Source organism: Stegostoma tigrinum, chromosome 8, assembly GCF_030684315.1.
Source record: "Stegostoma tigrinum isolate sSteTig4 chromosome 8, sSteTig4.hap1, whole genome shotgun sequence".
Lineage (NCBI taxonomy): Eukaryota > Metazoa > Chordata > Chondrichthyes > Orectolobiformes > Stegostomatidae > Stegostoma > Stegostoma tigrinum.
The window spans coordinates 102,020,761-102,035,149 of NC_081361.1; the positions used below are offsets into that span (position 1 = coordinate 102,020,761).

Below are 14,389 nucleotides of genomic sequence, written 5' to 3' on the forward strand. Positions count from 1 at the left end.
GAACAGAGAATTAAAAATGGAAAATAGAGGAATAGCAGATAATACAGTGCATGGGATACAAACAACACCCTGGAAACAACTGAGAATCAGAACGTCTAAACGAGGGAGTAACTTAAAACATTTGTAATTAACACAGAAAGGATAATGAAAAAAAATGAGAACCAATATTGGCCAAACCCTTAGACTGAACAAACATCACCAAATGCTGTTAAAGAAAGGAGCTGCTGAGAAAATAGGTAATAACAAGGTGTAGAGCTGGACGAACACAACAGGCCGAGCAGCATCAGAGGAGCAGGAAAGCTGACGTTTAGCGCCTAGGCCCTTCTTCATTTTTTCTGAAGAAGGCTCGAGGCCTGAAACGTCAGCCTTCCTCCTGCTCCTCTGATGCTGCTTGTCCTGTTGTGTTCGTCCAGCTCCACACTGCGTTTCCTCAGATTGTCCGACATCTGCAGCTCCTACTATCCCTGAGGAAATAGTGCATTGGTTTTGATTTTCCGAAAGTTCTTGGATTCTGGAAAGACCTCATCAGATTGGGTAATAGCAAATATGATTCCTCTGTTCAAGGAAGGAGGGAGACAGAAACTGACAGGCCAGTTACCTTATCATCTGTCATAGAGAAAATGCTGGAATCTATTCTTATAGAGATCACAGCACAGCACTGAGAAAATGTTATTGTAGTCAGGCAGAGTCACCATGGTTTAGAGGAACAGAAATGCTACATGTCAAAATTCATTCAGTTTCCATGAAGGAGAAGCAAACAATATGGATGAAGGGGAATAGATGGATGTTACTGTACCTAGAGTTCCAGAAACATTTGCCATATCAAAGCTTACGTTACAGAGAAGAGCTTTTGGTGTAGGGGATGACATTAATATGGAACGAGGACTGGTTGGCGAACAGAAACCAGGATCTGGGCATAAATTGGTCATTTTCAGGTTGGCAGAATATAACAAGTGGCACAGGGACAGTTTATGTTAAAGGTTTGTATAAAGGAACTGAATGTGTGTACAATGATTGTGATGATATCAGCCAGGAGGACCTCTGTGAGTTCCCTGATTGGGGCTATTAATCTGGTCCAATCAGGGGCCGTGGTTGACAGATAAGAACAGGAATGCCAGACATCGTCACACTTTGAGAGCTGGTTCTGAGGGAGATGTATTTGTGTCAAGGATGTTCCATGTGTAAATATATTGTGACTTGGTGACGGGATATCAGCCACAGTGGAATTATTTCAATATTGTGATAAATTCGCTGATGGGAAAAGGTTGGAGAGGCCAGGCCTGTATCCATTTGTGTGATGAAGAACACGAGATGATCTTACTGAATCTGGTCCTGAGGGGCCTTGACAGTGTAGATACTGAGAGGATATTTCTTCTTGTGGGAGGGTCGAGAGCGAGGCGACACAGGTTAATAATGAAGGGTTTCCCACTGAAAACAGCAAAGGAGGAGTGTTTTCCCTCTCAAGACCTGGAGTCTTTGCTGATCTCTTTGCCAGAAAATGGTGAATGTTGTGTCATTAAATTTTTTTTGATCCTAAATGGCAACAAACATTTCAAACCTCAACAAGATTCAATTCACCCCAAGAAAACCTTCCTAAGACCTCAATTAACTTCTACTGATTGAACCCCACTCCCCATCTCAGCCTCCACTCCCATCTCTGGTGGGCGCTTGCTCTACTTCAGCCATAAAGTGAGGACGTTCCAGTAGGTTAAAGGCACTATATAAATGCAAGCTAGACTCCAGCAATAATTCATTCGCACAGTGACCCTTGTCGGGCCTTGATCAGTACATAGACAACAACTGGTTTGCCTCCACTATGCTTTTAATGAGAATGTGATGGCTACAGTTTAGCACCAACATGAATAGCCACCATGGGATCCTCAGCAGTGTTACTGATTTGGAATGATGCTGTACCATCTGCGTTGACGTTGACCTGTATCCCTGTGCAGCGTGTCTCTTCCTTCTGGCCTGAGATAACGTCACAGTATGTGCCAGCAGGGAGGCCTGTCTGTAGAGTTACCCCCATGTTCCTGCATTGGAATAGAAACCACATGAGATCACAGCAGAGTCCCAATATCCCTGTCCTCTACAACAGGTCAAAGCACAGACATTCAGAGATAGCATGAACTGCAAAAGCCGGAGTGAGGGTCAACACAGTGTGAAGCTGGAGGATCACAGCAGGTCAGGCAGCATCAGAGAAGTAGGAAGTTTGATGTTTCAGGCCTAGGCCGTTCATCAGGACTGAGGAGAGGGTAGGGATCTGGGAAGTAAATAGAGGGAATGTGGTTGGGTCTGGGTGAAGGAGGTGGGATGGTGATACTTGGATACAAGAAGGGGCTGGTTGGAATTAGTCAGTGAGATGGGTGGGGTGGATAGGTGGGAGAGAAGATGGACAGGTTGAATCAGATCAAGGAGGTAGGGATGAGAGGGCGGGTTGATCATGGGACGAGGCCGGGGGTGGGGAGATTTTGAAACTGATAAAATCCACATTTAAACCATTGGGCTGTATGGTCCTGAGGCAGAATATGAGGTGCTCCTCCTCCAGTTTGTGGGTGGCATCATTGAGACACTGGAGGAGGCCCAGGCTGGATATGTCTTCCAGGGAATAGGAGGGGTAGTTGAAATGGTTTGGGTCTGGAAGGTGTTGTCATTTGTCACGAACAAAGCGCAGGTGGTCTACAAATTGGTCTCTGAGCCTCAACTTGGTCTCATCAATATAGAGGTGGCCACAGTGGTCCATCTTCTCTCCCACCTATCTGCCCCTCCCACCTCACTGACCAAGCCCCACCACTCCCGACCTGCACTCACCTGTCACCATCCCACCTACCTTCCTCAGCTCCATCCCTCCTGTCTCTATTTCTTTCCCCTTTCTCTTCCCCCTTCCCATTTCTAAAGAAGGGTTCCAACCCGAAATGTCAACTTTCCTGCTCCTCTGATGCTGCCAGGCCTGCAGTGCTCCGTCAGCTCCACACTGCATTCTCTCTGACTCTAGCATGTGTAGTTCTTGCTATCTCTGAGTGAGCTCTAAGCCGACTGTGAAGCCTCTTCCAAGGATGCCCACCTTGAAGTTATCCTCCTCCCTCCAGAAAGACCTTGTTGGATCTCTCTCCACTCCTCTGGTAATCTCCTCTGCCCTGAAACTCTTCAACCACATACACAAGCAAACTTGGTACTACAGCTACATCTCTTTTCTCAGTACCTGCCTACGGATCAGGATCATCTCCAATGGACTCCAAACAACATTCAGGACATCCCAATTTAGCCCTAACCATGACAACCTCTACCTACACAACATCCAGAGCCCCCAAAAACAGTTTTCTCTTTGGATGCTCAAGTACACGCTCTCATGAATGTGCCAGCATCTTCTGGCACTACAATCAACCTTACCCCAGCTCAGAACCTCCTTCTCCCAGGCCTGAAAAGGACCTCTTCTGTTTTTCATTCTGCGCAAGATCCCCAACTTCAACCAATGCTTTTTCTCCACCCTATCTTACATTAAAAACCATAAGTACACTAAACCTACTTGTGCTTACCACCTAACACAGGCCTCCTCCACTCCCCAAGTCCTCAACCCAATCCAGGACTTCCCTCTCATTGTGCCTGGTGCCATTAACCATGCGGTCACTGCAGACTCTTCCGCTGACGCCACCAACCTCATCACATCCACCAACGCCATTCACATCACTTCTCCTGTGGCTAACCATATTGCAGCTACACCACTGCCACCGCTTACACCACCGTCACTGCTCCTTCTGCCGCTGATGCCGAGAGCGAGAGCACCTACGATGTCACTTCCTCCAACAACAACAGAGCTGACTTTGACACTCCCTCTACCGATGGTGCCCCACCCACCACCGATGTTGCTGACGAGGTCACTAACTCCAACTCCAAACACATCTCCAGCTCTACAACCAGCCCTACACCCACCACCAGCCCTAAACCCTGCCAGGTCTTCACCATCACCTCAACCCCCCCAACCCCGCAGACCTCCCCCTCACTGAAGACAAATGGTCAGTCCTCAGTGAAGGGCTCAGTAAAGGATAAAGGACTTCACCACCCTCCACCCACACATCAATGAACACCGCTCACACTTGGATATCGAACACTACTTCCACCGCCTCCGCCTCCACAACTATTTCTTTAACCGGGAATATACGTGGAAGAAAGGAAGGGCTCACCTGAACTGCCGCCAGTGATGTTCACACACCCAGCCGTCCCTACAGGTGGCGTCTGGGTTCAGGGCTTCTCTTTTAGATCCTCCCACTTCCTACAGACAAAGGGGGTGGCCATGGTTACCCGCATGGGCCCAAGCTATGCCTGCCTCTTTGTAGGGTACTTGGAACAGTCCCTCTGCTGATCTTACACTGGCACTATCCCCCACCTCTTCCTCTATCACATTGATGACTGTATCGGTGCTGCCTCATGCTCTCACGTGCAGCTTGAACAGTTCATCAACTTTATTAATACCTTTCACCCCCCCCCACCTCAAATTCACCTAGACCATCTCTGATACCTCTCTCTCCTTCCTGGACCTCTCTGTCTCCATCTCTGGTGACTGTCCCAAAACTGACATCTATTTCAAGCCCACTGACTCCCACAGCTACACAGACTACACTTCTCACCCACCTTACTGCAAGAATGTGATCTCTTACGCCCAATTCTTTCACCTCTGCCGCATCTGCTCCCAAGATGGGGTGTTCCACTCCCAAGCGTCCCAGATTTCCTCTTATTTCAAGGACCATAACTTCCCCACTTCAGTTGTCAAAAATGCCCTCAACCACATCTCTTGTGTATCCTGCAGCTCTGCCCTCACATCCCTCCCTGCAACAAAAATAAAGACAGAATTACACACATCCTCACATATCACCTCATTAACCTCCGTGTCCAAACTCTGCATCATTTTCCGCCACTTCCGCCACCTGCAATCTGACCCCACTGTGAGGGTATATACCTCCCCACCTTTATCTGCCTTCCGTAGGGACTGCTCTCTCTGCGACTCCCTCGTCCGCTCCACACTTCCCACTAGACCCACCACCCCCCGTAACTTCCCCTGCAACCACAGAAAGTGCTACACTTGCCCCTACACCTCCCCTTCACCTCCATTCCAGGCCCCTAAAAACCTTCCATATCAGACAGATGTTCACCTGCACATCCCGCTAGTGTGGCCTATTGTATCTGTTGTTCCCGATGTGGCCTCCCCGATATCGGTGAGCCAAGCGGAGGCTCAGAAACCGCTTTGTAGAGCACCTGAGCTCTGTTCATGACAAATGACAATACCTTCCAGTCACAAACCATTTCAATTCCCTCTCCCACTTCCTGGACAACATGCCCACACTGGGCCTCCTCCAATTTCATATTGACGCCTCCCACAAACCGAAGGAGTAAAAAGCTCACATTCCACCTCAGCAGTCTGCTGCCCAATGCTCTCAACGTGGATTTTATCAGCTCTAACATCTCCCCACTCCCAGCCTCATCCTATGACCAGCCCTCCCTCTCATCCCTGTCTCCTTGGCCTGATACTCCCTGTCCATCTTCTCTCCCAACTATCTGCCCTACCCATCCCACTGACCAATCCCCACCATTCCCGACATGCACTCACCGATCACCATGCCACCTACATTTCCCAGCCCCACCCCTCCTCTCTAATTCTGAGCTGCCTTCTCCCTCCCCATTTCTGTAAAAGGGTCCTGGCCCAAAATGTCAGCTTTCCTGCTCCTCTGATGCTGCCTGGACTGCTGTGTTCCTCCAGCTCCACACCTTGTTCTCTCTGCCCTGTGGGGCAGCACAGTGGCTCAGTGGTTAGCACTGCAGCCTCACAGCGCTAGGGACCCAGGTTCGATTCCACCCTCGGGTAACTGTCTGTGTGGAGTTTACACATTCTCCCTGTGTCTACGTGGGTTTCCTCCGGGTGCTCCAGTTTCCTCCCACAGTCCAAAGATGTGCAGGGCAGGTGAATTGCCCATGCTAAATTGCCTGTAGTGTTCAGGGATGTGTAGATTAGGCGGGTTGGGTCTGGGTGGGATGCTCTGAGGTTCAGTGTGGACTTGTTAGGCCGAAAGGCCTGTTTCCACACTGTAGGGATTCTATGATACTGTGATTTCTGGTTCCGGACACACTCACCATCGGGAGCATCTACCCTGTCCAGTTCTGTTTGAATTGTCGAAGTCTGTGCGGAGAAATGCAGCACCTGGAGGAATCCCACATAGACAGGGGGAGAATGTGCAACCTTCACACAGACAGTCGTCCGAGGGTGAGTTTGAACCCGGGCCTCTGGCTGGAAGGTAACGGTGCTATCCACTGAGCCACCATGTTACCCAGTGTTATTGGTTGTCCAGTTTTATGACTGCTGTTACATTCTTGAGTTTCCTGTCTAATGTTACTCACCAATTGTCATTGTTGATTGCGAGGAAACCTTTATTCCCACGTCCAAATGCAATCTGATTGCTTCCATTGTCCCACCAATTAGCAAAGGGCTGTCCATCCACCACATTGCGAAAGATAACCATGTTCCTGCGTACAAACCACAGTGAGTGGGTTTTGCTGTCAGCATGCCATCCAAACTGGAGATTGAGAGTTCACGTGGAAGAAAGGAAGGGCTCACCTGATCTGCCGCCAGCGATGCTCACACACCCAGCCGTCCCTACAGGTGGTGTCTGGATTCAGGGCCACGTGCTTAGTCGTTCCATCGTTATTGCTGGGTGGTCCCATCCAATCATTCACATCCTTTGGGAAAACGAATTTGTGGACAGACTGAGAATCACATTATTGCTCTCCCACACTCTTTCCCCGTTGTCCTGCAAATTCTTCCCTCCAGTGTCTGCTCGATTCCCTTTTGAAAGTGATGATTGAATCTGCTCCCACAACCCTTCAGGCACATGTTCCAGATCACAACACCTCACTGTGTAAAACAATGCCCCTTAACTCCCCCTCTGGGGCTTTTACCCCATTCCCTTCAATCGGCCTCCCCTTGCTCACCGATCCTCTGCCCTGGAAACACCTCCTCATTTCCTCCATTGAATTCTCAACATAAAATAAAATTTACCTTATTTCTTCATTAACTGTACTTCTGTTTCAAGACCTCATACAGCCAAAGGAAACTAACTTCCACTAATAATCAAAATCTATAAGCAATTCAACACAAAAAGTTGCCATTTACCATTTAAAAATATGACTTGAATTTCTGTAGCAACAGTGTCCACATGAGGAGATCACAATGGACAATGAACTATTTCTGAATTGTTGTCATTGTTGTAAGCCATTTAGAAACTATTGTGCACATATCAAGATCTCTGTCATTTGAAGTAAGTGACCAATCACCTGTTAATTCCAATGATGATGACTGGGAGATTCATGTTGACAGGAACACTGTGGGGAGTAGGATGGGAGTTGGATGGGGGTGACAAGGGAGTTGAGGGGCGTTGGTGGATGTAGTTCTGGAGTGGAGTGGGTTGGGCCAAAACATCGTTGTTTCTCCTCAAAACAGTTGCCATGGGAACTGTTATTAGGACAGGCAATATAGAGCCTTTGTTTACAGAAATTGACATTCAAACACGTTACACGAAACCCAACCATTCATTAACACTGTCCGTTCATTTCTGGAAGAACGCAATGGACTATTCCATTAATGCACAGCATTGGACCCAATTTAATGCTGAATTTAAAAAAAATGCATTGATGGGCCTCAATGTAACATTGATCAGAGAAGCAGGAGCCCCAACAATGTATGTTCAATCATTATTGGCCCTCTGACAGTGCGGCACTCCCTCAGTACTGACCCTCTGACAGGGCAGCACTGCCTCAGTACTGACCCTCTGACAGTGTGGCACTCCCTCAGTACTGACCCTCTGACAGTGCGGCACTCCCTCAGTACTGACCCTCCGACAGTGCGGCACTCCCTCAGTACTGACTCTCTGACAGTGCAGCGCTCCCTCAGTACTGACCCTCCATCCAATAGAGTAGGGAAAACTCTCAATGCTCCCTGCTCCATCTGTTTTCATTCCTTTACTGAAACTTTCTGGCTATTTCATACAAATAACTCGCTCTCTAGTGCATTTCAGAGGGCAGTCGAGAGCCAATCGCATTGCTCTGGGTTTGGAGCCACACGTAGGTGAGATCAAGTAAGGATGGCAGATTTCCCTCTGTTAACTTCATTCAGAATTTAACTTTCTGTTCTCCGGTAAGGGGCCGGATTCCCAGATTCACACCTTTTAATCAATATCCAGCTTTATGACTAAAGTGGATAAATTTACAATCTCCACATTACATTCTGAATGTCACATTTCCACCTTTTGCCGTTTACATTGAGAGTCCGAAAATGTCCTGGTTATTCCATTTACAATCCTCAATCCATGCTAATGCATTAACCCTGATGACATGAGTCCTAATCTTGAGAAATAACTTCTTGTATGTTGAGATGAATGAGAGAGGATCTCATAGAGATTTATAAAATTCTAACAGGACAGGGTAGTGCAGGGAGGATGTTCCAGAACCAGGGGTCACAGTCTGAGGATTCGGGGTAGATGATTTAGGATGGAAATGAGGAGACATTTCTTCACCCCAAGAGTGGTGAGCCTGTGGAATTCGTTACCACAAGAAGCAGTTGATGCTAAAACATTGAATGTATTCAAGAAGCGACTAGATATAGCATGTGGGGCGAATGGGATCAAAGGTTATGGGGAGAAAGTAGGAAATGGTTATACCCTTTAATTACAGATTTTTTAAAATTGCATTTCAATTCTACTTCTTTCCTCAGAGTTTAGCCTGGGCCTCTGGATGCCGAGACCAGCGATGATACTACACCCCCCCCACCTCACAGAAAGGTTTCATGCTCTATCAAGAGTGAACATTCATACTTTCCTATTGCAGTTACTGTGGTGGGGAACTGATCAGAAGTGGCTTACCTTCCCATTAACAAAGTAGCGATTCCAGCGATAGCTGGACATTACTCGAGTCAGGCCGTAAGGGTGAGCCAGCATAAAAGCGACAGCCACTTTGTAGAGCCTGCAGAGATTCATAAAGAGACACACTGAAATTATCAGGGGAACACAAACAGCCTGAGGATCTACTCTCGACAACATAGGATATTGAAAATGTATTGACCATTCAGCCCCTCTAACACATTGGTGTTTCAGTCATGTCATTACTGATTTTCAACCTGATTTTGACCTTCCTGCATTGTTGTAGGGTCATCTTGACATGTGCCAAGAGGGCTTCGGGAAAACAGTGCAGTGATTGTTTATTTTATACAAACAGAAAGGAAGCCTCAAGCTATAAAGCTTAAAGTTCTCTCTGGTGTGTTACAGAATGCCATCGAGCTTCGGACAGGTTACTGGGGGCATACCCCAAGTTCCAGACTTCGCTGTCCATATACCTCACACTGCCTTTGTTTGGACTGGATTTATTATTACCACATGTACCGAGTTACAGTGAAAAGTTTAGTTTTGTGTTCAGTGCAGGCAGATCATACCATGCAAAGTGCATGAGGGTAATAGAACAGAGCGAGGAATACTGTGTTACAGCCGCAGTGAAGGGGCGCAGACAGCAAGATCAACATTGACGTTGCAGTTTGAAAGATCCATTGATCAGTCTAATAACAGAAGGGAAGAAGCTGTTCTTGAATCTATTAGTACACGAGTTTAAGCTTTTATATTTTCTGCCGACCAAAGAGGTTGGAAGAGATTCTAACCAGGGTGGGAGGTGTCTTTGATCATGTTGTCTGCCTTTCTGAGGCAGCGAGAAGTACAAATGGAGTCAATAGAAGGAAGGTTGGCTCGCATGATGGACCGAGCTGCGTCCAAACCTTTCTGTATGTTTTTATGGTCCTGGGCAGGACAGTTACCATGCCGAGCCAGGACGCATCCGGACAGCATGCGTTCTATGAAAATTGGTAAGAGTCGTTACAAACATGCCTAATTTCGTGAATTTCATAGGCCTTGTCTGTTCTTTTATCCAAGGCTGCCTCCACCTTGCTGACACTTCAGCAATTACACTTTTATCTGCCTTCTGTGGTTCCCGCTCACCTTCACATTATGACTGAAAATTTATGAAACTGATTCAACTCCTATCCACATGAACCCCATACCCTGGAACCCCTTCGTATCCAAAATCCGATTGAACTCTGTCTTGAACCTTCAAATAAAAATAGTTCATTTTTAACTTTCTGTTCTCCGGCAAGAGGCCAGGTTCCCAGATTCACATCTTTTAATCAATATCCAGCTTTATGACTAAAGTGGATAAATTCATACTCTCCACATTACATTCCGAATGTCACATTTCCACCTTTTTTCCGTTTACATTGAGAGTCCGAAAATGTCCTGGTTATTCCATTTACAATCTTCAATCCATGCTAATGCATTAACCCTGATGACATGAGTCCTAATCTTGAGAAATAACTTCTTGTATATTCAGATGAACGAGAGAGGATCTCATAGAGATTTATAAAATTCTAACAGAACAGGGTAGATGCAGGGAGGATGTTCCCGATAGTAGGTGTGTCCACAACCAGGGGTCACAGTCTGAGGATTTGGGGTAGATGATTTAGGATGGAGATGAGGAGATATTTCTTCACCCCAAGAGTAGTGAGCGTGTGGAATTCATTACCGCAGGAAGTAGTTGATGTCAAAATATTGGATGTATTCAAGAGGTGATGAGATATAGCACATGGGGCGAATGGGATCAAATGTTATGGGGAGAAAGTAGGGCTGGGATATTGAATTGGATGATCAGCCATGAACATAAAGAATAGTGGTGCAGGCTCGAAGGGCTGAATGGCCTCCTCCTGCTGCAATCCTCTTTGTTTCTGTGTTTCTATATTATCAAATCCTTTTTGAAAGTTCACATACACAACATTTACTTGTTCCCCTACGTCAGCCCTGCTAGTTACAAATTCAGGAATCCCTCATAGATTTCGCAGAAACAATTTGCCATTTGTAAATCCATGTTGTCTCTATTTAATAATATTATGATTTTATATTATGAAGCATTGGAAAGGGTGCAGAAGAGATTTACCAGGGTGTTGCCTGGTATGGAGGGAAGGTCTTATGAGGAAAGGCTGAGGGACTTGAGGCTATTTTCGGAGAGAATAAGGTAAAGAGGCGACTTAATAGGGACATACAAGATGATCAGAGGATTAGATAGAGTGGACAGTGAGAGCCTTTTTCCTCAGATGGTGATGGTTAGCATGAGGGGACATAGCTTTAAATTGAGGGGTGATAGATATAGGACAGATGTCAGAGGTAGCTTCTTTACTCAGATTAGTAAGGGCGTGGAATGCCCTGCCTGCAACAGTAGGAGACTCGCCAACTTTAAGAGCATTTAAATAGTCATTGGATAAACATATGGATGATAATGGAATAGTGTAGATTGGATGGGCTTCAGTTTGGTTTCACAAGTCAGCGCAACATCGAGGGCTGAAGGGCCTGTACTGCGCTGTAATGATCTATGTTCTATATTATATGTTTCCAAACGTCCTTTTCACACAAAGCAGAGAATAGATTATACTACTCTCCCTCTGACTGATATCAGGCTCATGCAGTGAGTAACTCACTTCCTAACTCCTCAAAGCCTGTTTACCATCAACACGGCATAAGGCAGGACTGTGATGGAATACTCCTCACTTTCCAGGACAAAGCAACCCGTTTGATTTGCACCACATCCACAATGATCCACTCCCTCCACCCCTGACGCTCAGTAGCCGCAGTGTGTACTACCTACAAAATGTACTGCGGTAATTCACCAAAGATCCTCCGACAGCACCTTCCAAACCTATGACCACTTCTACTCAGAAGGACAAGTTCAGCAGATACATGGGAGCACCAACCCCTGCAAGTTTTCCTTCAAGCCACTCTATCCTGACTTCAAGACATACCACTTGTTCTTTCACTGTTGCTGGGTCAAAAATCCTGGAATTCACTCTCTAATGGCACTGTGGGTTAGAGTTAAGGATAGTATTTCATAACATGCTTTTAAATGTACGACAGCACATGGACAGCAGTGGCTCAAGAAGGCAGCTAACCTCCACCTGCTGGGTTAAAATGCTAGAACCCACTCCCTAAGAGAACTCTGGGTGCAGCTGTGCGATGTAGATCATCAAGGGCTTAACAAGGTGGAATCGCACCCCCTTCTCAAAGGCCATTAGGGATGGAGAATAAATGCTGATCCTCCCAGTAGCACTAACATCCCATCAACGAATAATAATGACGTGGTCTATTGTTCCACATTCTCCTTCTCCCTACTTTCTGAAAATGCAGTCTCATTGTCAATTCCCTGCTAGTTCCTGGGAAAAGAACTAACAGGCGACAATATGGACCACCAAGTTTAAGTGTTTGGCACGACTGAGTCCTATTATTTTTCTCCAGTGCGTTTAAATGAAGATTTTTGTTTGAAAAGACAAGGCTGAGAGAAAATAAATGTGAAGTCTTTATGATGGGATTGGTGAGGTTGCATATTGTCAGACTGCTGTACTGTGCATGTGATGTCACTTGGATGTTAGAGAGAGCGAGTGCTGAAGCTTGCAGGAGAAGGGTGTGGTAACTGGACCATACCGAGAGTCCCAGAAGGTGAGAATGGAAGCCCCACCAGCTCCTTGTCCTCGCTGGTTGTCATGGTTATCGACAAAGACCAGGGCCCGGTCATTAGGCATGAAGGCCCAGCCTTCTCCCCAGTTCCTGCAAAGAGAGTGTTCACTAAAGTTAGCTCCAAGTAGAAGTAGCAAATGATGAGGGTCTTACATTTAAACACATTCCTCATGGAATAGAAAGCAATCATAGCCAATTGTACATGTTTTAAATTGGAGTATCACTGTTGAAGATTTATGTCGTGCACTGATCAGAAAAAGCACAAAAATCCAAAATTCATGGAAAAACAACACTTTGTACTTCAGGAGGAGAAGCTGCTCATTAGATTGCAAATCAACACTGACTGGCTGAGGAGGGGCAATGGGGAAAGCAAACAGGAACTAAAAGCTCCTGAGCACTGAAGGAATGAAAATAACTCACCAAGTTTGATATTGTTTTGTTTGTGAGGAATGGGTCCCAGAATACTAATGTCTGTCACTCACTCCCAAGTATACAGGAGCCAAAGAAGGAACTCAGTGATTATTTTTAGTTGGTTCTGAGAGTAGGTCCCAACACATGAACAACTATTCAGCAAGAGTTGCCAAACCATGGAATTACATTGAACAGGAGAGATTTTACAGATAGCAACAAGTAAACAATGATGGGCAAGAATGTCACTGCTGGTAAAATTCCTGGAACATTACCTGTCAGAGCTGACAATTGCAGATCAGGTGAAAAAAAACTGAATTTAATGGTGGCAACTAGGCAGAGAATGGAATTAATATGAGTGTCGCACTGTCGGAGGGTCAGTACTGAGGGAGTGTCACACTGTCAGAGGGTCAGTACTGAGGGAGTGTCACACTGTCAGAGGGTCAGTGCTGAGGGAGTGTCGCACTGTCGGAGGGTCAGTACTGAGGGAGTGTCACACTGTCAGAGGGTCAGTGCTGAGGGAGTGTCGCACTGTCGGAGGGTCAGTACTGAGGGAGTGCCACACTGTCAGAGGGTCAGTGCTGAGGGAGTGTCGCACTGTCAGAGGGTCAGTGCTGAGGGAGTGTCGCACTGTCGGAGGGTCAGTACTGAGGGAGTGTCACACTGTCAGAGGGTCAGTGCTGAGGGAGTGTCACACTGTCAGAGGGTCAGTACTGAGGGAGTGTCGCACTGTCAGAGGGTCAGTACTGAGGGAGTGTCACACTGTCAGAGGGTCAGTACTGAGGGAGTGCTGCACTGTCAGAGGGTCAGTACTGAGGGAGTGTCGCACTGTCAGAGGGTCAGTGCTGAGGGAGTGTCGCACTGTCGGAGGGTCAGTACTGAGGGAGTGTCACACTGTCAGAGGGTCAGTGCTGAGGGAGTGTCGCACTGTCGGAGGGTCAGTACTGAGGGAGTGCCACACTGTCAGAGGGTCAGTGCTGAGGGAGTGTCGCACTGTCGGAGGGTCAGTACTGAGGGAGTGTCACACTGTCAGAGAGTCAGTACTGAGGGAGTGCTGCACTGTCAGAAGGTCAGTACTGAGGGAGTGTCACACTGTCAGAGAGTCAGTACTGAGGGAGTGTCGCACTGTCAGAGGGTCAGAACTGAGGGAGTGTCGCACTGTCACAGAGTCAGTACTGAGGGAGCGCCGCACTGTCAGAGGGTCAGTACTGAGGGAGTGTCGCACTGTCAGAGGGTCAGTACTGAGGGAGTGCCGCACCGACAGAGGGTCAGTGCTGAGGGAGTGCCACACTGTCAGAGGGTCAGTACTGAGGGAGTGTCACACTGTCAGAGGGTCAGTACTGAGGGAGTGTCGCACTGTCAGAGGGTCAGTACTGAGGGAGTGTCACACTGTCAGAGGGTCAGTA

General features: G+C 47.0%; 1 protein-coding gene across 1 annotated transcript in view; it reads right to left on the reverse strand.

Annotated features, from left to right (window-relative positions):
- Positions 1-1,840: 1,840 nt before the first annotated feature.
- The window catches only part of LOC125456142 (pancreatic alpha-amylase-like), a 47,232-nt gene continuing 34,683 nt past the window's right edge, over positions 1,841-14,389 (reverse strand). Inside the window, exons 6-10 of the mRNA XM_059648190.1 lie at positions 12,543-12,665; positions 8,901-9,000; positions 6,602-6,723; positions 6,385-6,510; positions 1,841-2,030 (exon numbers count right to left, since the gene is read on the reverse strand). Of these exons, the coding sequence (XP_059504173.1) occupies positions 1,841-2,030; positions 6,385-6,510; positions 6,602-6,723; positions 8,901-9,000; positions 12,543-12,665 (661 nt within the window). The remainder of the gene's footprint in view (positions 2,031-6,384; positions 6,511-6,601; positions 6,724-8,900; positions 9,001-12,542; positions 12,666-14,389) is intronic.